This window comes from Pseudorca crassidens, chromosome 2 (assembly GCF_039906515.1).
Source record: "Pseudorca crassidens isolate mPseCra1 chromosome 2, mPseCra1.hap1, whole genome shotgun sequence".
NCBI classification, from domain to species: Eukaryota; Metazoa; Chordata; class Mammalia; order Artiodactyla; family Delphinidae; genus Pseudorca; species Pseudorca crassidens.
Genome location: NC_090297.1, coordinates 7,747,516 through 7,769,899, shown reverse-complemented (window position 1 = coordinate 7,769,899; position 22,384 = coordinate 7,747,516). Strand labels below are relative to the sequence as shown.

At 40.6% G+C, this 22,384-nt stretch overlaps 1 protein-coding gene, 1 non-coding gene and 1 pseudogene across 16 annotated transcripts in view; 2 read left to right on the top strand and 1 right to left on the bottom strand.

The window, feature by feature from the left end:
• The window catches only part of KIF1B (kinesin family member 1B), a 151,686-nt gene extending 129,652 nt beyond the window's left edge, over nucleotides 1-22,034 (bottom strand). For 7 of the 15 annotated variants that reach the window (XM_067719846.1, XM_067719912.1, XM_067719865.1 and 4 more), the window contains exons 1-2: nucleotides 21,704-22,033; nucleotides 6,614-6,794 (exon numbers count right to left, since the gene is read on the bottom strand). In XM_067719846.1, coding sequence (XP_067575947.1) covers nucleotides 6,614-6,719 — 106 coding nt within the window. In that variant the 5' untranslated portion in view covers nucleotides 6,720-6,794; nucleotides 21,704-22,033. Of the gene's footprint in view, nucleotides 1-6,613; nucleotides 6,795-21,703 lie in introns of all 15 variants that reach the window. The other 8 variants (XM_067719920.1, XM_067719944.1, XM_067719902.1 and 5 more) reach the window with 3 other exon arrangements.
• LOC137220305 (U6 spliceosomal RNA) lies at nucleotides 5,113-5,214 on the top strand. Its single transcript, XR_010941609.1, has one exon. It is a non-coding gene; the product is annotated as a U6 spliceosomal RNA (small nuclear RNA).
• On the top strand, nucleotides 13,682-14,114 carry LOC137215191 (small nuclear ribonucleoprotein G pseudogene; annotated as a pseudogene).
• Nucleotides 22,035-22,384: the final 350 nt, after the last annotated feature.

Below are 22,384 nucleotides of genomic sequence, written 5' to 3'. Positions count from 1 at the left end.
TTATGATTTCCGTGTGTGTGTGTGTGTGTGTGTGTGTGTGTGTGTATACGCAGTAATTCCTCTCTTCTTTGCTATGTACTATTATGTAAATATACCATGATTTATTTATCCATTCCCCTGCTGATGGATACTGGGGGTTATTTCCAGTTTTGGACTCTAAGAAAAATAGTGCTGTTAGGAGTTTAAATGCCAAAACATTCAGCAGTTTTAGTGACTCTCAGTGAAATTCATGACATTGGTGGAGGTTACTGAGAGATGAATGACTTGGGCATGAGTGAGATATACAGTTCACCAAATGAATCTTAACGAAGGGTAGGTAAAAAACAAAACAAAAAACTGCACATTGTATCTCTATGGTTAGAGCACATGGTGTCGAGGTGAAGAAGTAGTAGCTGAAAAGCTGTCCTTATCCTACTCCTCCAGCCACACTGTGAAGCACTTTGGGTGTTGTATTATGGAGTTTACACCTTAGTCTGACCTAATCATGTCCTGGCTTATCCTGAAAAGACTTAAGCAGATATTTTCATGCTAGGCTAGTGCTTCTTAAACCTTTTTGGGGACAGAGCTCTCTTTAAAACGTGCTGAAGCCGGGACTACCCTGGTGGCACAGTGGTTAAGAAGCCACCTGCCAATGCAGGGGACACGGGTTCGAGCCCTGGTTCGGGAAGATCCCACATGCCGCGGAGCAACTAAGCCCGTGTGCCACAACTACTGAGCCTGTGCTCTAGAGCCCACGAGCCAAAACTGCTCAAGCCCTTGAGGCTAGAGCCAATGCCCCGTAACGAGAGAAGCCACCGCAATGAGAAGCCCGCGCACCGCAACCAAGACTGGCCCCCGCTCACCACAACTAGAGAAAGCCCGCACACAGCAACGAAGACCCAACACAGCCAAATTAAAAAAATTTTAAATGTACTGAAGCCAAGACATGGAAGCAACCTAAATGTCCATCAACAGACGGATGGATAAAGAATATGAAAAAGAATATATATGTAACACAACACTGTAAATCAACTACACTTCAATAAAAAATATATGTATGAATTTTAAAAATCATATTGAATGTGATTACCGTCTCCCTAGGAATATGCATGAAACATATTTTGCATATAATTTCAAAGGGCTCCCATATTGATAGACACTCAGAAGTCTAACCATAGACGCCAGTAAAAGAAACTCAGACTACAATGCAAGTGCGAATTAGGTAACACTAAAGAGAGAAGAAAACTAAAGACTAATAAGAAAAGACTGGAATACATAATTACACAGATGCTAACCATTTAACCTAATTGGAACAACAACAATAAAAATCCATCAAAATGCAGCAGTAGGCGGCAGTAAAGAGGTAAAAATGGAGGTAACTTCTTGCCCTCTTATTTTCCAGAATGTTCACAAAGATAGTTTATATGCATTTACATTTATTTTCATGTAGCTATATTAATTTATGCTAGAAAAAACATACAGATTTATAAGAATTCCTTTCAAAAGTCTTCCTTTCCAAACTCCATTTTGTCCCTGTGTTCCCCCATCCCAAATTTTCATTAATGGACATGAAGTCATTCTTTGTACCAGCTGTGATGTGCAGCATTTGGTTTAGAAATGCACAAGTGCGAATGAAAGAGCCTTTTAAAATATACAATGTAAGCAATTAGCAGAAAAAACAACAACAACAGGATTTCTTTTATCCCACTTAATACCTGGGCATAGGGAAAAAAAAAAAGATCCTAAACTAAGGAAGATTAATAAAAATATGAAGGAGACTTACCAAAGGATTAGAGACTGATTCCTATGGTTAAAGACAAAGCAAAAGATCACAATTTAATCACCAGAAGGAATGTGTGAGAACTTACTGTTTTTCAGAGGGGAATTTATGCAGTTTCAAAGTCTCCAGATTTACACACATAACGTAACCATAAATGTGAGCAGAGCATTAATTTTGTCCCATTTTCCTTTTTTAAAGTAATTAGACAATAAAAAATGCTTCCAAAGTGGGAGAAACTTGGAATATAATGGGATATTATTAAACAAAGCTATTTGTATGCACTCTGGTCTCCCAAATCTCAAGACAGTAACATTTGTCTGTGCCATAGAAAACACTCCCTCTGAGACCAGAAAGTGCTTGAATAAAACTGCCACTACTCAGTTTTCAAATCTAGCACATTCCCTAAAGTACTCTTCACCACCCTCTTCTACTTTTTCATGAGACCTTATGGCAGGAACATTCCATTGCATTCCGTCTGCAATCAGCCATAATCCCTGTGAGCAGAGTCCAGGCCAGCTTGCCAGCATAGCAGTCTTTTAATGCAGCTAACACATGTGGCTACAGAAAATTCATTTCAGTTTTTCCAACAATTCTAGGTTCAAAATCCATGCTCCATCCCAATCTTAAGCCCAATTTTTTAAAAACAAGCCATTAATACTTTCTAAACATAACAAGTTGGCTCACTTAAAATCTCTCAAAAGTTATTTGGATTACATATTAGTCAAATTACTAAAAAACTGCCGTATAAAATTGTAAACAGAAATAGAAAACAGCAGAAAACTGAAAACGCCAAAATTCTAGAGGAAAAAGTCTCCGATACAATTAGCTAATTAGCTTTCCAAAAACAAACACCTTTCAAAGAAACCAAAATTACCCCAAACTTTCTGAACCATGACAAAGCATTCAGCTAGAAAACTAACACTACTTTTTCTAAGGCTGATTCATCTAATGAGGACTTTTGTTTCAGGAGGCTAATATTATTTTAAAAGTCACAAATTTCTCCTGGTGAATGTTTAAGCGAAGAGGCAATGTGTTATAGCCAGATGAGGCTAGGAGTACCAATCTAGATATAACACTAATAAGTCCTAATAAGCTACAATTCTGAAACTTTCCCCAAACATATGGGATGTTTAGTTTAATCCTCAAGGTCAAGTTGAAATACCCTCCGATCATCTATGAATTTTACATGTGCCCTTTGCCAAACTCACATCTGCACTTTTTTAAAACCCTTTTTTATGGCAAGTATCACTTTGATCATTTTTACTTTATATTGAGGTTATTTTGGTATGTCTTGTCTCCCCTACCACAACCTTTAACTCCTTAAGGGCAGGGTCCTAAGGTACATGCAACTCTGTGATCCCTAGAGACTCACATTACAGCAGACTCTCAAAAGAGGAAGAAAAAGACATAGGGCAAGACAGAGCAGAGCCACTCAGCCTGCTGTCTAGAAAGGTTGTAGACAAAATATGATGGAAAAATCATTGGTAGTTCAGCACTGTGCTTAAGGTGGTCCACAGACTGGTTTTCGTAGTACTAGTACAATAAGCCCAGGCCTAGTCTAACCATATTAATTACTTCTAATAAAAACCAGGCATCTCTTCATTAATATTTCCTCAAAAGACATAAATATTTTCAGTAATTCTGGAGAGATCTTTGGGGAAAATAAACAAGAATGAGTAAATAGAACTTAGCATCCTCCCAAACTCCAAAATTTATGGCCCTATCCTTAGAAAATGTTCAACTAGGAATCTTATTTTCTTCTTCAGTTTGCTGTCTACTACAAGTGAAGACATCTGAAATCCTTCATTCAGAATGAATATCACATTTGGATAATTTTACTTTTTTCCCCTAACCTGACATTATTTTCCATACAATCAAAATAATAAGGTCAGAAAGAGAGCCACATATCTTAGATACAATGAGGTCTAACATTTTTTTTTATTAGCCATCAATAATCTCAGTGAGCTCTTAATCCAGATGATCAAACACTAGCAGTCAGAAAATTAAGCAGACCCAGATCCATTTCACATAACTATCCAGAACTATAGAAAATCTTAATTTTGCTACACACTCTAATAGTTTTATTCTCCTGAATAGTCAATAGATTAGTTTTTTTTATATTGGTTTAGTACTTAGTATACCATTATACATATAGTAGATACTTGTTAATAAAATCCTATTAACTTATATGGATATTCTCTCATGTTAAAATCTCAAAAAGAAAAAAAAAACATCTTTTACAAGATATAAACATGAATAGTTTTACTCAGGTGTTTAAAATATACAATGCAGGGGACTTCCCTGGTGGCACAGTGGTTAGGACTCTGCGCTCCCAATGTGGGGTACCCGGGTTCGATGCCAGGTCAGGGAACTAGATCCCACATGCATGGCGCAACTAAGAGTTCGCATGCCACAACTAAGGAGCCAGAGAGCCGCAACTAAGGAGCCAGTGAGCCACAACTAAGGAGCCCACCTGCCACAACTAAGGAACCAGCGAGCTGCAACTAAGGAGCCTGCCTGCCGCAACTAAGACCTGGTGCAACCAAATAAATTAATTAATTTTAAAAAAAATAAAATATACAATGCAGTCAAGACTGTAAAATAAGTTACTATTATACCTTACCACTAATTAAAAGGAAAAAAACTACCTTAGAAAAAGATAATCCTGTTTAAACTATCTCTTGAAGGAAATCTAACACACGTTACTTCTAGGGAGAGGAACTGGTTGACTACGTGATGGGGTGACAGGAATGTTTGTACTGTACACTCTTTGTACATTTTGGATTTCATACCCTCTGAATGTTTTACCTATTCACAAAAATAAATCAAAACTGGGGTGAAATTAACGTAATGCTATTTGACCTTGACAATGAATATAAACTTATAACCCATTTAAGATGTGGGCATTCTAAAATGATCTGTCATCAAGAAAAAATGTTAATATTATTTTTTGTACTAATAAACATTTTCCATTTATTTTTATTATATGATAAAGTGATTTTTGCATTCGTGGATATGGCCTTTTAATACTCACTTTCTCCTTAAAAGTTTTTAGTTTAAGATTTCCAACCCTATAAAGAAAGTAGCAACACCCCAACCATTAATGAAAATCCATCTCCATGACACTGGGGATTCCTGGATAGTTCAACATGCAAAACAGAGAAAAGTATTTCTTTCTGGAATCAATTCTGGCTCCTGATCCAGGATTTCCTAACGTCCACACTTTAAAAGAACTTGTGATACACACCATCATATTTAGAGGCAACACCAGCAGTCAAAAATGCCTCCATACTAAGTTATAGTTAAATGCATTTTTCAGGAAGAAACAAGGGGCTCAATAATCAGGTTTTAGTGTGCTCACTTCAGCAGCACCTATACTAAAACTGGAACGATACAGAGAAGCTTAGCAAGGCCCCATGCAAGTTTTTAGTTATACTGTGTAAAACTTAATTTTTAAAATGAAACACAAATGATAACATAGCTTGAATGAGTGACATTTAGGAATATAAACATTTATTAGAGAACAATACTGAATTTTGCATCTCTTTTTACAATTATTCATAGGATATATAATTCATAGAATCACTGGCACAACTGACAAAGAAATGTAAAGCACAAACAGTGGTACAGCAGTTTAGACTCCTACTTTTGAATCTTTTTTTAAAAAATAAAATGTTGTGAGTCCTATTTAGCAAGTTCAGAAAAGTATGTAAGCAACAGAAGGTTCAAAGTTGTATATGAGGAATCTATATGAAAAAATAAACGGCGAACTCACAGTAACAGAGAATGATAGCTGAGGAGTGGGGGAAAAAAGGAGATTCTGATCAAAGGGTACAAACTTTCAGTTATAAGATAAGTTCTGGAGACCTAATGTGCAGCATGGTGACTATGGTTAATAATGATGTACTGTCTATGTAAAATTTGCTGAGAGAGTAGATCTCAAGTGTTCTTACCACAAAATAAAAGGTAACTATGAGACATGATGGATATATTAGATTTTGCTAATCATTTCACAATGTATAAACATATCAAAGCACCACACTGTAGACCTTAAATATATATAGTTTTATTTCCCACTGAGAGAATCCTCTACACAAAACACTGGCCCGCAAATAGATGACATCAGCATGTTTCCTCAACAACTCAACATTAACTTGTATCTATCTGAAAGAACAACAATTCGGCTTCATCACAAAGTTATAGGTTTTAAAACAGTAGAACCTACATCTATTTTAAGTAATAGTTTGCCTACAGATCCATATCAAGTAACTAATTCAAGTACCAAAAACCCCTTCAATTTTGAAGGGGCTTCAAATGACCTTCAGTCATTTTTCACCTAAGCAACTATATAGGGAAACAAGCTAGGAAGCAATGACTGAAAATTTTTAGTAATAACTTACAAGTTTACTATCTGTTTTAGCTATATCTGTTGTTCAACTCAAAGAACCATTGTAAGGAAGCAGAGTAAGTGTGAAGACCATCTTGGCAAGCTCAAGTGCTTTTAAAATCAAGAAAGCAAAGTAATCTCGGAGGCTCAACAGGTATATTTCACAGCATCATTTACTAAAAATCACTGCTTACACCTTTACTATCCTTAAGATTTCAACTTAATAACACTAACTAAATTCGTTCAGTTCTCTAGGGACTTCTCAATTGTAAAGAAGAAAATAAATAGTCCATATTTAAATATGCTACAGCAAATATCACAGGGGAAAAACATTCAATGGATCATTCAGAACAGCAAAGTTCAAAGTGTTAATAGCCAAATGTTCATTTATTCTGATCACGGCAAGCAGGAAAAGGGGGAAGGATAGGAAAATGAGACAGAGTTGATAGAACACAACATGAACTCACTGGTTGAGTTGCCCTGCATCTGAATGATGCACTTGGATTCTTTGCTGGTCTCTCGAGAATTGAAGGGCCGCACACGGACAGCCACCTTCACTGAGGCTCCCGACATTCTGATGGTCTTGTTATATATATGCAGTCCAGAAATAAAGAATCAAATCTTCTTATGAAATTATGTTCAAGTTTCCTTTAAAAAAGAAAAAATGATTCATACAAGATAGTCAGAATTAAAGAAAGCATGGGCTAACTTGAGCATACGAGCCATTATCTTAGTACTATTTGTTTCCATTTCTAAAAACCTCATCCCTTTTCTTCCCTATAAATCTTATATTCTCAACCGTAAATTATCAGATAGAAAATAAAGACTGTAATTTGTTTTCCTGTTCCATTATCTCTTTACCATGCCTAAAAAGTCCCTAGACTTAATAATAAAAAATTTAACTGCAAAGTAACAAACGTCTTCCTTGCTCTCTGTTTTTCTGGATCAGTCTTCAATAATATATGAAAAAAACCCAAAATGTTTATTTGTTAAAGAGGGTTCCTTACACAAGTAACTTGCCATCTGCAAAACAACTTATTACTTGTCTTTAAAGAAATGCACTGAACTTTTTATATCTTAATTTCAGTTTGAAACATCCAGTTACATGATGTATATATTTAAACAGCAAAAGGACAAAGATAAGCTCTAGCTAGCTTCTTTAACTATAGATATCCTGGGATTCCTTTAACTTCTATGAACCCTTTCATATGTATCTCATTTGGCCCTTACAACCATCCTGTACAATAAGCAGAGGTTTCAGAAGACCCAAGTTCTATCCTCTGACTCACAGCAGAATCAAATCACTATATTTCACTTTTGAATGAAGCCACAGGGAAAAATGTGAACATTTTTTAGAGGAATAGTTTCCCTCCCAACAGAACAAAACGAACACTATTCTGTGAAAATAACCCACATAAGTAATTTCCACAAGAAACAACAGATCTCAATCTGTACTCTATCCGTTATATAAACATCTTCAAGAAGAACTGAACAAAAAACTAAGAAAGAAAAATACTTATGGGTCCAATTACCAGGGAACTCCAACAGAACTTAAACCTGTCCAATTTTTTTCCACATAATTAAGTAAAGGTTAGGAATGCTAACCTCCAGTTGAACAACTACTAATTCTTTCCACAGGAAAAGGCAAAAATAAATACTCTATCTTATTTTCTAACAGCACTATCACTATTTGAAATGCTTGTTTTTTGGACCATGTCTATTGTCTGTCTCTCACACCACCACCAGAATGCTCAGAGACCTTGTTTGCCAGCACTTAAAACAGTATCTGATGAAAGAGCTCACTACATGTTTGCTGAAGGACTGAGTTAATGAATTATATTTCCCAATTGTGAGAATTATCTGTTCAAGTCCTCTACCTGGTTTACTGACTTTTTTAATTTGTGTTTCAAATGATTACAGTATTTATTGATATTAATCTTTTTATATTTGCTGCAATGTTTTTTCCAGTCTGTTTCACATTTTATTTTACAATAAACAGATGGTTCTTTAATACATCAAACATTTATTTTAATCACATTTATTAAATAAAAGCTTAGCGTTATTAACCCTTCCAGTCGATACAGCATGACCTATAGTCAATAGTTGAATACTTTGCCAAAAGAGAATGAATGAAGCATTTGCAAAAAGCAAGACACACAACACATTTCAACCCCCCCGAGTCCACTTTAATATACAGCCATCATCTCAACACTCAGTATGTCCCATTATCTTCTCCCCGAAACGAGCAACCTCTGCCAATCTTCCCATTTCTATCTGGACCCATACCATAAATCTTAGAGTCATCTTTGCTTCCTTCTCTTTGAATCCTTTCATTAGTGCTAACATTATTAATGAAATACCATATGAAAACTTTTAAAACATAAATTTCCATTCTTCTATCCCCTCCTTCCTCTCATTTCCATTGCCCTAACCTTAATCCATGTCCTTACTACCTCATGCCTAGGGCACTTGCAATAAAGAAACTAATCTTTGAGCTTTTAGATTTAATCCAATAGTCCTTAAATGGGGGGAGAGGAGCAGGATTTGCACAAAACAATCACACAGGGGTCTTTTGAAAAGCAAATGAGCCTAGCCACCCCCCTTTTGAGATAGGGCCCAGGTATGGGTTGTTTTGTTTTATTCATTTTCTAAAGATTATGTTGTAAACCTCCAGCTGAGAACTCTACTCAACTGCTTAACCCTACTGCAATATTAACCCTTCTAAAGCATGACTTTCTTTTTTTTTAAAGACTACATCTTTTTTTTTTTTTTTTTTTTTTTACTTATTTATTTTGGCCGCGCCACGCGGCATGTAGGATCCTAGTTCCCAAACCAGGGATTGAACCCGCGCCGCCTACATTGGAAGTGCGGAGTCTTATAAATCACTGGACCACCAGGGAAGCCCCCTAAAGCATGACTTTCAATTTCACTTCCAAACCCAAGAACCTTTTCTTACTCCCCAGCACTTACAAGATCAGTCAAGGTACTCTGTATTCTAGTCAAGCTCCTTTACTATTCCACACACGTTCTTTCACACCTTCTAACAATTTCCCCCCTACAACAGATCTATGAATCTTCATTTTCTCCTCTACTTGATGGCCCAGCTCCAGTCTTAACTCTTCCAAATGACTACCCAAACATTCCAGGAATCACTGGTATTTCCTACAGCACTTACAGTCCCAAACACATTGTGAGAACACTGTTATCACTTTACACGACTATATTCTAGCTTGTATGTTCTTTAATAGCTTCCCAAAGTGAATATCCTATTCCTTCAAAAATCTCTTTGAACTTGGGTTCCTTGAAAAAGTGGCTAATTCCAAGTCTGGGCAAGAAATTTCAAGATGATTCTGGGACATCTTAGTATGACCACAAGCAAGAAATCAAAGACTAATATGGGGTCATGGCAAAAAGACACAAGTGCCAACTTAAAGGAGCTCCCACTGGACAAAGATGGGATAATTGGAGCATAAAAATACATACATACATACAAACACACTGCATATGGACTGAAAAACATTAAATATATAAATTCATGAGTTCATAACAATACTTTCAAAAACCTCATTATTCTGAAAACTGGCAAATAAAACAAAAGAACAGAGCATGCGTACAGTCTGTGTATCCTGTATAAACTATATTCCAGGACAGTCAAATAGACAACGAGGACAAGCTCTTCTTTACAGAAAAAGTCTGACTAATAAATGCAGAAGAAATGACAGAATCAGAATGTCACCAATTCCCAACCCTACTAACATAAAGGTTCTCTGCATCATCACTATCTACTAAAAAAGCCTTAAACGAAAGGTTGGTTGATAAGGGAACATTATATTGTATGATTTAGGCTGACAAAATCTGAACCAAATGATCATCAATCTTAACATCACTAAAAGTGGGGCACGTAGGTGGCCTATGCCTCCTGATGTGCTGCAGTAGGAAACACACGGCACCAGCTAGTAAATATTATCCCACTCCCCTTAAAAAAAAAAAAAACTGATAGAATCAAGCCTCAGTTTATAGGACATATAGGGAGCAAAGAAACAATTTAAATGATACCTAGAAGATACAAGCAGCCAAACCCAGAATACAGAAAAATCTACAGTTCAAGTCACCCAGTTTCTTCAATTAAATAGCATGATTTGGGGGAGAGGGGTGGTAATAAAAGAGACTTAAATGTTGACAATTAATGAATATTGTAGATATGTAATTTTAAAAAAAGAAAACTTTCTTCTTTTGTGTTCTATTCGGGGCCTACCAAAATGTTCAATGCTGCTAACTAACTTACAAACCGACAACAAAGGCTGAAACCTCCTTGCTAAGCTTTAGATTATAAAGTACTATTTAGATATAAAGTACTAGGAGCCGAAATACTAACCTCTTTACTATTTAAAGTCCCCCACACATATACTTTTCAATACTTGTTTCACTCTTCTACCCAGCTAGCCTCCTGGCATACCATTCAAACTAACACACCCAAAGCCCAAACATCTCTCCACCTCCCCCAGCTCTTCCACCTCTTTTCTATTTCTTTTAATGTTCTCACCATTTTCCTGTTCCCACACAGGCCAAAAAGCTTGTTTCCTCTATCCATCTAATCAACTGCCAAATTACATGGCTTCCACCTATAAAAATCTCTCTCCATTTCTACCACTGCCATACCATCCCTTTTACACCTTCAATACATCTCACCCAAGACCGTTAATCATCTTAACCACTTTTTCTCTTTCTTCCTCCTACCCCAACCATACTACACAATACTGCCATTTTCATATATTCCATCCATACTATGCAATGCTGCCAGATTCACACTCCTAACGCACAGGTCTCTTCATATCACTGTCCAGTTTCTCTACTGTCTACCAAGCAATGACTGAACTCCTCACCAGTGGCTCTCAATGTGTTCTGTAACATAAACCACCTATTTTTGTGTGTGTGTGTGGTACGCGGGCCTCTCAGTGCTGTGGCCTCTCCCGTTGTGGAGCACAGTCTCCGAACGCGCAGGCTCTGGACGCACAGGCTCAGCGGCCATGGCCCACGGGCCCAGCCGCCCCGCGGCATGCGGGATCCTCCTGGTCCGGGGAACGAACCCGTGTCCCCTGCATCGGCAGACGGACTCTCAACCACTGCACCACCAGGGAAGCCCAAACCACCTATTTTTACAAGCCCACAAAACACTGCCTTCCATCCACTTTCCTTAACAACCACCCACCAGAGGGTTTCCTGAAAGCATCTCATGTTTTTCTGTCCCTGTGCCTTTGCTCCAATGCTCCTTCTACCTACTGTACCCTTCCTCCTCTCCTGTTCTTCTCAAAATCCAACTTTTCTTCCAGGACCTTCTCATATGCTACTCATTTCTAAAGCTTTCATAGATTCTCCCCACCTTGCAAACCAAATGCAAATGCTTCTCCATTTAATACTTCTCAACTCATTGACCTTACCTAGGGCAAAATGAGTTATTTGTTTTTCTTTTTTTTTAAAATAAATTTATTTATTTTATTTATTTTGTTTTTGGCTGTGTTGGGTCTTCATTGCTGCGCGTGGCATTTCTCTAGTTGTGGTGAGTGGGGGCTACTCTTCTTTGTGGTGCATGGCTTTATTGTGGTGGCTTCTCTTGTTGCGGAGCACGGGCTCTAGGCACGTGGGCTTCAGTAGTTGCAGCACGCAGGCTCAGTAGTTGTGGCTCACAGGCTCTAGAGCGCAGGCTCAGTAGTTGTGGCACACGGGCTTAGCTGCTCAGTGGCATGTGGGATCTTCCCGGACCAGGGCTCGAACCCGTGTCCCCTGCATTGGCAGGCAGATTCTTAACCACTACGCTACCAAGGGAGCCCTGTTTTCCTTATCTCTGCTGTAAATTTTAAGTTCCTTGAGGACAAGACAGAATTTTAGTCACGCTTTTAGTCATTCTTCTTTGTAAGTGACAGGTATATATTTAAATTACTTTCCCAAAACAACCTGAACCTAAGTACATTTTTTTTTTCTGATTTAACTGTCCTGTGGTAAAACTGCAACCATCTTCACAAGTGAGTTAAAATTTTATACAGTAACAAGAAACTACAGTTAAGTGGACTACAGAAAGTGTTACTTTGTTACTTCCCTAAAACTACAAAGAGTATCTCTTTTATAATGGATGTCCATCAAAGAATTAGTTTCAAAACTCCCTGATCTTTTTAAAAAATTACCAATTATATAAATCTGAAATCAAGTTTAAATTCCAGTGAGAAACAATAATTACAGAATATTTTTAAGAAGTTATAGGAAAACAATAAAAATTATAATACATTTTCCAAGTTTCATAGAGCCAAAGGCAGGTAGGAAAGGTAACCATACATACTCTAAATCACTTACACAGCCTCAGTTCTAGGCTGTTCCTCTGACCAGTTTTCCTTCCTTATGACATACGATTAGAAGCATTAGGAAAATGGAATGGAGCAAAAATTCCAGAAGCCTTCACTAACAGTAAAGGGATAATAAAACATTTAGATCTAATCCATTTGAATTTTTCTAAATTTTTGCACAATTGCTTAACTTTGACCTTGTGCAATTCTCTCTTGCCCTCAGAGGCACTCTGGATTATTAGGAGCCTAAGGAGAAGACTAAATGACTTCTCAGCAAAGTGAAAAAACAAGAATGAAATAATCTTAGATTTTTGGTTGGTTGGGTTTTGTAATATCCCTTTTTTATAGAAAACAGCCAGGGTTATATTCCTAAAACAGAGGTCAATGCATGTCATTCCCTCTCCTTAAAAGCATTCAGTTGGTTTCCATGGCCTCAGAACACAACCTAAAAATTCATGAGCCTCCACAATCCAACCTCCTTCCCCAGTCTGTTTTCACTGCCCAACTTTAAGCCTTCTCCACCAAGCACCTCTTACTACACCAAGCATGTGATGCTTGGAAGCTCACTCTCCCTTCTAACCTATTACAAGTCCATATGTTTTCTTTTTTTTTTTTGCGGTACGTGGGCCTCTCACTGTTGTGGCCTCTCCCATTGCGGAGCACAGGCTCCGGACGCGCAGGCTCAGCGGCCATGGCTCACGGGCCCAGCCGCTCCACGGCATGTGGGATCTTCCCGGACCGGGGCACAAACCCGTGTCCCCTGCATCGGCAGGCGGACTCTCAACCACTGCACCACCAGGGAAGCCCCTACAAGTCCGTATCTTTTGAGGACAAGGTCAACTGTCACCATGAAGCAGGAAGCATTAAGTCATACGTTCCTTAACATCCCCCTTTCTAAGCTAAAAGTCATACCTTCTTTCTCTTTGCTCCCTAAAAATGTTGTGTTGATTCCTCATTTTTCTACTTATTTCATTCTGCCCTACGTTGCAGTCAGTAGTTTACTTAACTCTCATACATTGATACTTTATTCAGTACATGTCTGTCACAACTGAAAACATAATTTAACCAAGAAATTCAGTCTTTTAAATTCAACATTCACACAATTTGCTATATCCCCGCAAATTTACAATATCAACAAGCAGTCTATTTAAAAGATAATCTTTTCTAGTGAATTACATTTTAAAGAATGAATTAGGGGTGAGGGACAACTCGAATTCCGTTTGGAGGCATCTTTGAGCTCGTCGAGTAGTCATCATGAGCAAAGCTCACCTTCCAGACTTGAAGAAATTTATGGACAAGAAGTTATCATTGAAATTAAATGGTGGCAGACATGTCCAAGAAATACTGAGGGGATTTGATCCCTTTATGAATCTTGCGATAGATGAATGTGTGGAGATGGCAACTAGTAGGCAACAGAACAATATTGGAATGGTGGTAATACGAGAAAACAGTATCATCATGATAGAAGCCTTGGAACGAGTATAAACAATGGCTGTCTTCACCAGAGAAATCAACTGCTTCCACATGTCCCCTCTCCACATTTTACTATGATGAAAATTGGATCGTGTACATTTTCTTACTGAACTTTTTTGTTAAATTTCTGTAATAGTCAAAAAAAAAAAAAAAAAAAGAATGAATTAGGGAATTCCTGGCAGTCCAGTGGTTAGGACTCAGTGCTTTCACTGCCGAGGGCCCAGGTTCAATCCTTGGTCAGGGAACTAAGATCCCACAAACCTTGCAGCATAACCAAAAAAAAAAAAAAGAATGAATTATAAGAAAGAATAAATGTATACTCCAAAATAAATATCTGTAGCTAATGAGCCCGTTTTGAGAGGGTGTGAAAATTTCCTTGTTATTATTAAAGTTTTGCATCTCTTGGCCTAATACTCTCCTTGAGGACCAAGCAGGCTTTAGGATCCAATATTCTGTGTCACTGACCATGCCTATACTGACAAAATGGCCCCCAAAATGTGAGAATTCATTTTTGTGTGTGTATGAATTTTGTGTGTGTATGTATGTCTATTCTTGGTCTTTGACTCTGTGGATAAAAATCAGCCATGAGCCAAGCTGTGAAAGCTCAAAAGGGATCACATGTTAGAAAAACCTCTTTCTGCATTCTAACCCAATGCCAAGAATCAGACTGCACAGGAAGTTTCCTGACAGATCAGATTTTCAATCTCAAATGAGATTACACTAGCTCAGTCAGGCTCCCCAACTGTTTTAACCACTATAGAAAATAACCTGAAACAATTTTTAGATTTATTAGACACATGTCTTCCTGTCACTGCAATTAAGAAATCAAGAACCTTCCTTTTTACTGGTGACATGCTTTTATTCTCAAAAACGAAGAAGTACATCCAGAAACAACAGCTCCTATGGCCTAAGGCTTAAAATAAACCACTCTAAAGTTTTTCATTGTTTTCTTATCTTTCACTGTTTGGATGGTTAATACTAAGCTCTGTCTAGTAAGTCAATTCATTTTACTATTTGAAGCCACATCCTATAATTTTCTTTTAGCAGATCCACTGGGAGCTCTGCCACCCAAAACCCAATATTCCACTGAAGCTCTTCTATTGTCAAAGTGGATGACAACAGCTACTCCTGGAATTGTCCAGGTTAAAATGAACTCAGCTCGGCTATGATGTAGAAATGGAAGTTTCAGTCAGAGCTTAATTCAAATTTGGTATGAGGCAAGGTTCTTTCTGAAATCTGCCTGTGACCGCACCTACCTGCCTGGTAGGTAGCTCACTAGCTGGGCAAGAACACAGGTCAGACTTTTCCATGTGTCAACAATGTGTCAATCTTGCCACATGATAAACCAGTACCCAAAGCTTAATAGGTATGTTTTCATTGAGATGACAACACAATACAAGTATTCCAGGTTCTCACCAGGGTTATTAAATAATGAGTTTTCTGCTGGGATACTCAGACTTATCTTTACATAAAGTTATATACGTGAACCACGTTAGTCATATCCTTCATAGAAAAGACTTAAGTTATATTTTAATGTTGTATTCTCAGTGCGGAAAGCAGGTGGATTACTTTTTTAAATAGGTCTTTGAAGAACATTTCTTCCTTTTACTTAAAGACCTGCTGAAAACACTTAGTACATATATCTTTCTATCAGGGTGTCTATAACACTTTTCTCTTAGAATTTCTTTAGAATTCATTACCAGAAAAATAGTTCCTCTTGACAAATCATTAGCTTTCTTTTACCAGAATGAAAAGTGTATAATTTCTCTTTCCCTTTTTATCTTGACTTTCAAAAGTTTCAAAACTAAGTTACAATAACCACACTATACAAACTTACACATATACAAATTGTTGTAATTTGTATATTTACTTTTTCCTCCTGTCACATACATTTTTGTTTCTTCTCCATGTTTAACAGCCTCACCGTATATATAGTATTGTGGTAAGCTGCTCAAAACCTTTTTAAAAGCAGTAAGTGATATAAATTATAACTATATAAAACTTTCCTGTAATAGCCTAATCTGCTATTTATTTTAACACTGAAAATACGTTATGTAGTCAAAATTCTAGTTCTTAAAAACAAAGTAAGCCTTTAAAAGTTATACAAAAATTTGTGTTGAATGAATGATAGCCATGTGAATGGCCAGAAAAGCACGAGGCCCAGGAGACTGCAACCAGCCCCACAAAACAGAAGCAGACAAAGGAGGGAGTGAAGTGAGCAACAATTTCAATACAGCACAGGCGTGAGGCGTGCCTCCCCAACCCCCCCCCCCCCCCGCATCAGCAACAAGGGCTGGAAACCAGAGCATGAGCAGTGTTGGTGAAGTGGGGGGATCACTGCAGCTAGTCTGTGGTGGGCTGAGGAGTAATTAGGAGGCAAGGAATTGGAAATGCAAGTATCCTCACTGTTTCCAGAAGCTGGCTGTGAGGACAGGAGAGACAGCCAGGAGGGAACAGGGATGAAGCAGGAATTTTTCTCCTCCCACCCCATTGTATTAATACGAAAGACTTGGATGTTTCTATCCTTTATTCAGCAACTACTTATGAGGTGCCTACAATGTAACAGGCAGTTCCAGGAGTCTGGGATAAATCAGTGAACAAAACAGATAAACATCCTTGCCATGGAGGAGTTTTCCTTCTAGTAGGGGAGAGGGGACATTAAAATAATAACTTAAGTTATTACACAGAATATTCGGTGATTATAAGCGTTATGAAGGAGGAAAAGTACAACAAAGTCGGGGGGCTCAGGAGTGTGGTTGGAAGGGGTGACATGCAGGTGCCATAAATGAGGTCAAAATAGGCCTGTTGAGGTAGTGAGGTTTAAGCAAAGACCTGAAGGAGGTAAAGGAATTAGCCAAGCAGATTTCAGGGAAAGAGTGTGCCAAGCGGAAGAAAGAATCAGAGCAAAGGCCCTATTGTGGGACTGCGCCTCCTGTGTTCAAGGAACTGTGTGTGGGGAAACAGCGAAAGAGGGAAAGAAAAGTAGCCAATACAGCAAGTCCCCAGAGATTAGAAAAGGCAGTGATATACAAAACAAGCCAAGGGGTTAGCTGAAGTCAGATAGAGTAACCTTTCCCTTGAGACTGGAGGAAAGAGGGTAAGAAAGAAGGCAGAATGTGAGCGTTTGGCGTGGGGTGGGGGACAGCAGAGCCAAGGACCTCACTATGGAGAGCGAGGGTAGTCTGAATTGTTTTCTAATTATGGTAGGAAGGAAGGCCTCAGAAGTTTTCAGTATTTTCTCAGAAAAGATGTCTGCTTGGTACATGATTATGTGATGAAGCAAATGAGGCTCCTGCAGAATTATTTCATGCTAATACAGCAGGCAAGATTGTCGAAGCAGGTACTGCTGTGGTTGGTATTCAGAGTTGCTGTATCCAAGGAATGTATTTTCTCAGAAAAATAACATAAAATCAGGACTTGCTTTTAACTTCAGAGAAGAGACAATTAGATCAAACCTATCAATTCATTCAATGTCAGAAGGCTATAAAGATTTATGGGCACAGGGAGATCAGCTCAGGGCTTTGTGACCACCTAGAGGGGTGGGGTAGGGAGGGTGGGAGGGAGACGCAAGAGGGAGGAGATATGGGGATATATGTATACGTATAGCTGATTCACTTTGTTATACAGCAGAAACTAACACAACATTGTAAAGCAATTATACTCCAAAAAAGATGTTTAAAAAAAAAAAAAGAAGGCAGAGAAGTTTGTAAGCAAAGGAAGGGGAAGTGGGGGAATTCACGCCTTTTCTTTCCTATGAGGCTATAGGTAAGGTTTATGCCAAGTATGGGGCAGTGAGGAGGCCTAACTAAAACTGTCAAGATTTTTGAAAAGCCAGTGTGGAGAACGGGTGAGGGAACCGAGCAGAAATGCTTTGACAGACACCAAAGACAGACTCAGGGGAAACCTAAAACTACACATCAACTGTGGTACCCATCCCCAGCACTGTGTGAGGTTTCTCCATGACACAGAGGAAAAAGGGAGGCTACCGATGATAGGAATGATGCAAGGCTGGCATCGGCACGGTGGGTCTTGCAGAACAATACAGAAGAATTAAAAACTTCAAGTGCTAGTAAGAAAATGGCTGAGACAATGCACCCAGAAATCACAGTGGAGAAAAGGAAGACAAAGAAGTAAAATCTGAAAAGGGCCAATGGACCAAAGACTTGAGGTGGGAGAACACACAGCAAGAGACTACTAAAGTGAGAGCTGTAAATTATCATAATTGAAGGTCTGAAGGTGATGACATGTTAGAAGATATGGTCACAATACTGAATTACTGGAACAGAATGAAGCCAACGTTTGCTTGAGCTGAAGTCAAGGAATTTTAAAGTTAAGAGTAGTTATAAAGGAAGATCAGCATAGTGGTCACTTACTACTTCTAGTGACCCTGGGGAAGTCATTTAGCCTCTGTTTCAGTTTCTTCATCTGTAAAATGGGGATAACTGTATCTATTTTATATGGTTGTTATAAAGATTAAGTTAGTGAGTAAATATAAAGTGGTTAGAAAAGAGCCTGGCACATAGAAAGAGCTCAATATGAGTAAGCTATTTTATCATTATTGTTGTGGTTGTTTATACAGTCACGGACGTCTGCCAGGATGATGTCAGAAATTCGGATGGAAGGGAGAAGTAAGCCAAGTCGTCAAACAGAGCAATGGTAGGTGAAGGTGTTGTTGAATGATACACTTTGGCGTAAAAAATGTGATATCATATGTAAAAAAATTCTAAAATCTATCAGACATTTACAATCTTGTGACTTAAAACATATATACAAACCACTACAAAACAATAACAAAAGTACCAATCGAGTATTAGATAGTTAAGTATTATATGGCAATACACAGAGGGAAGAGGCTCTGACTGAAAATCATTGAAACCACCATGGCAAGGGCAGCAATACACTAAACTGTACTACAACAGAAAGGAGTTGGAGTTAACTTGATCTTACCATATCCATAGGCACATGGTAAAGTGAAACTTCCTTGAGAGTAAAGAACTAAATCTCTACACACACTCTTAATTAACTGGTAATGAATGTCGTAGAAGTGAGCATAAACGAATTACTGGGCCATTAATCGAAAAGTCCAACTCAGAAGTCCAAAGAACCCTTGGCAGGTTTTTGCTATTACAGTCACATCTGTTTCATTTATCTTCTACTGATGAGCTGCACGAAAAAAAAGTTCTAAATATGTATTTATTCACACTCTTTTATGAACTCCAGAAATTCACCAGTATCTGTACCAACAAGGCCATCTTTTAAAGAGAACTACATGAAGTAGATATGCTATACCTTTCCCTTCAGAGCCTTGTGAAATTACGTCACATCAGTGTACAAGACCAAAGGGATATGCTTACTCCTGGAAAAGACCTGCTGTGATCAGCAGCCTGGGAAGGGGGTTTACAAACAAGGCAGGGGCACTTTGTTGTCCTTTACTTTGTACCCAGGACAAGACCAAAGCAGGATGTGAGCTAGAAAGCTTTGGCCTTGGAGAGACTCTGTTGGCACTCTTCTTGGCAGTTTATTCCCTGCACATATTCAAAGTGGGAAAGAGAAAAGAGAGAAAAAAGGAAAACTGCATTCATATCTGGTCTTGAAAAGGAAAGTTTGCTTGGAAGCTGTACTTAATTGGATAAACTTTGGAAAAACATTCATCAGAGCAGAGCTGCACAGACTCACAAAATCTTGCCTCCAAATCAGACTCACAATCAGGTCTGATTTTACCAAATGCTGAAATTATGTTTAACCACAATTCTTCAGATCTTTTCTACTAATAAAGTCAATGTCAAAATTCAAATCTTAGAAATATTTCTTAATTGGGGCATGGAATTTAAAAACAGACATTCTGTATTTCTCGCATGTTAACACAATGCAAAAACCACTAATTTCTGTTGAAGCCATGTTTGATTCAACCAAGTTTTAAAAGGAAAACTTAATGATAAAATAAAAAATAAAGTGTTAAGACTTTTCTTAGAAAACCTTATCTGAAAATGTTTAAGCAGTTCAACTTTAGTTACAGGAATTTATTCATTAAGAAATGGAGTTTGAACGAAAGCGAAGGGCACAAAGAAGGCGGGCATACCATTCTCCAGGACTTTTCCACATCTAGGATGTAGGAAAAGACAGATTTATAGGCTCACACTGAACTCTTATTGATCATATCCAGATCTTTTTTACAACGCCAACATGTGTGCAATCTTCATATTCCATCCTTAACCTGTACATTACCAATTTCACTTGTCTCATAATCCAACAGCTATACCAAGTTAATTAGGGAGCATCACCTCGCTTCTTAGAGAACACAAGATTTTATTATGACTAAGCTAAGTTGACAAAATGCCAGCCTTTATATAAAATATCCACCATGATATCACCTCTTAAGAGCTATTCAAATCCAATCACCATACTTTCATGGGGCTCAGACAGACCCATCTAAGACACAAAACATGTTCAGTATCAGCAGAACAGCTGCCTAGAACAGTAAGAGATATGTGAGCAAGGGATCTGTTGACAATCTAATTTCAGCTACCTCGAGATTCCACAAAGATGACAACCTGCGGCCTCAGAAATACTGCTGCAAGCTTCTACCATCATCAGAATATTCCAGTTTACTTCACCTCTGCATCTCAGCTACTCTGAACATCTATCCACCCGACACAACATACTAATTCCAGGCCTCCATCCTGATAAACTGGCCTTAGCAATCCTCAGATCTGCCTCTGTACAAGTCAGGCATCGTCATCCCTTCTGTGTCCATAGCACTGGTCATAGAAGACGAACACAGAAACCCATCATTTCACCCCAACAAGAATGGAATCTTGAAGGCACTCTGCCCTGGAACCTCAATTAGCAATTCACCAAGGAGAAAAAGTGATTTTGGAGTTCCATTCTGGTTTTAGGGCCCGGAATGTTTTGTGTGGCACAAACAATGACTGGCTCGCTGGAGCAACCTCCCAACCCCCCCAGTTTGGCTGTGGTGCGGCCCGTCACCCTGAAAGCTGCCAGGGCTGTCACTCGGTGCCTTCCAGCAACCGGACCTGGCTCCTAAAGGATTTGTCAGATCATCCTCCCAATATGGCTGCTAGAGTAATCCCGGGCTGCCTATCGCCGAGACCACACCAGCCTCCCCACGGCTGGCCAGCATCCAACAAGCCCCCTCCCTTCCCACCGCGCCCCTCCTCTCCAGTCCTTGCGCCATCGGCTCCCCCCTCCCACGCGATACCCGCTCCTGCCTTCATCTGGCAAAAGGGCCCAACCACATTCCTAGCCGAAGCCCCGATGCCAACCAAAACCGGGGAGAGGGGATGGGGGGAAATAATAAAGGGTAGCTTCAAGACGGAGCAGAGCCGCAGTATGCGCAGAGAGCCCGGCGAACGGGCCGACAGCGGCGGCTCGGCTGACCTCTGGGCACGGCCGGAGCCTGGCGGCTCAGGGGTAGCGGAGGGCCGGTGCGGGGCGCTGCGGGGGACCCGGCAGGCCGCTGGACCCAAGCCTGGGGCTCGCGGGAACGGTCCCCCACCCCCGAGGCCAAGGCTCCCCAACCCCGCCCCGCCCCACCCCACCCGTTGCCCCGGTGGGGCAGCGCCCTCAGTACTCGCGGCTCCGGCCCGGCTCGGAGCTTCCCCCGCTCGGACCCCGCCGGCCCCTGGGCCGGCCGCCCCTCCCCCCGGGCGGCCCCCTCCTCAGGCCGGCGGCGAAGCGCCCCCCGCCGCCCTCCCCGCCCCCCGCCGCCCTCCCCGCCCCCCGCCTTACCTCAGCCGCGCTGCGGACAGACGGACGGGCGGGCGGGCCGGCCAGTTCAGCAAGCGCCGCGGCGCGCGGGGGCGCGGGGAGCCCGGCACCGACGCTCCTCAGCGCGAGCAGCGGCCGCCGAGAGCCACAGGGCGCCGCTCGGCAGCCCCATCACGCATCGGGCCAGCCCCGCACCGAGGGCCGCGGCGGGCGGAGGGTGGGAGCACGGGAGACCGGGGCGCGGCGAAGGGCCGGCGGTGGCGGCTTCGGCGGTCGGGGAGAGGCTCGGTCTCTCGCTGGCACCTCCCAAGACCGCCGCCGTCTGACTGCCCCGCGCCGGTCCTTGCGAAGCTCCGCCTGCAGCCGCCGGCGCCGGACACCGCCCGGAGCCCTGCCGCCGCGCGTCACCTCCGCCCGCCCCGGCGCCCGCAACTGACGCGGGCAGCGACCAATAGGGGTGCAGAGCTTGGGTGGCCGGCCAATCGCAGGAGAAGCAGGAGAAGGGATGCGGCGGGGAGAGGCGGAGACTGCGGGGCGCCTCCTGGTGGCTTAGAAGCCGGAGGGGGTGCGGGGGTGCGGCGTGGGCGAAGGCTGTGCCCGGAGTCCCCTCCAGGTTGACCCCCGAAGGGCGTAAGTCGGCAGCAGGCGCGCCGGGCTAACCCGATCATCCGCCTTGTAAGCGGACAAAGCAAGCCTAAGTGG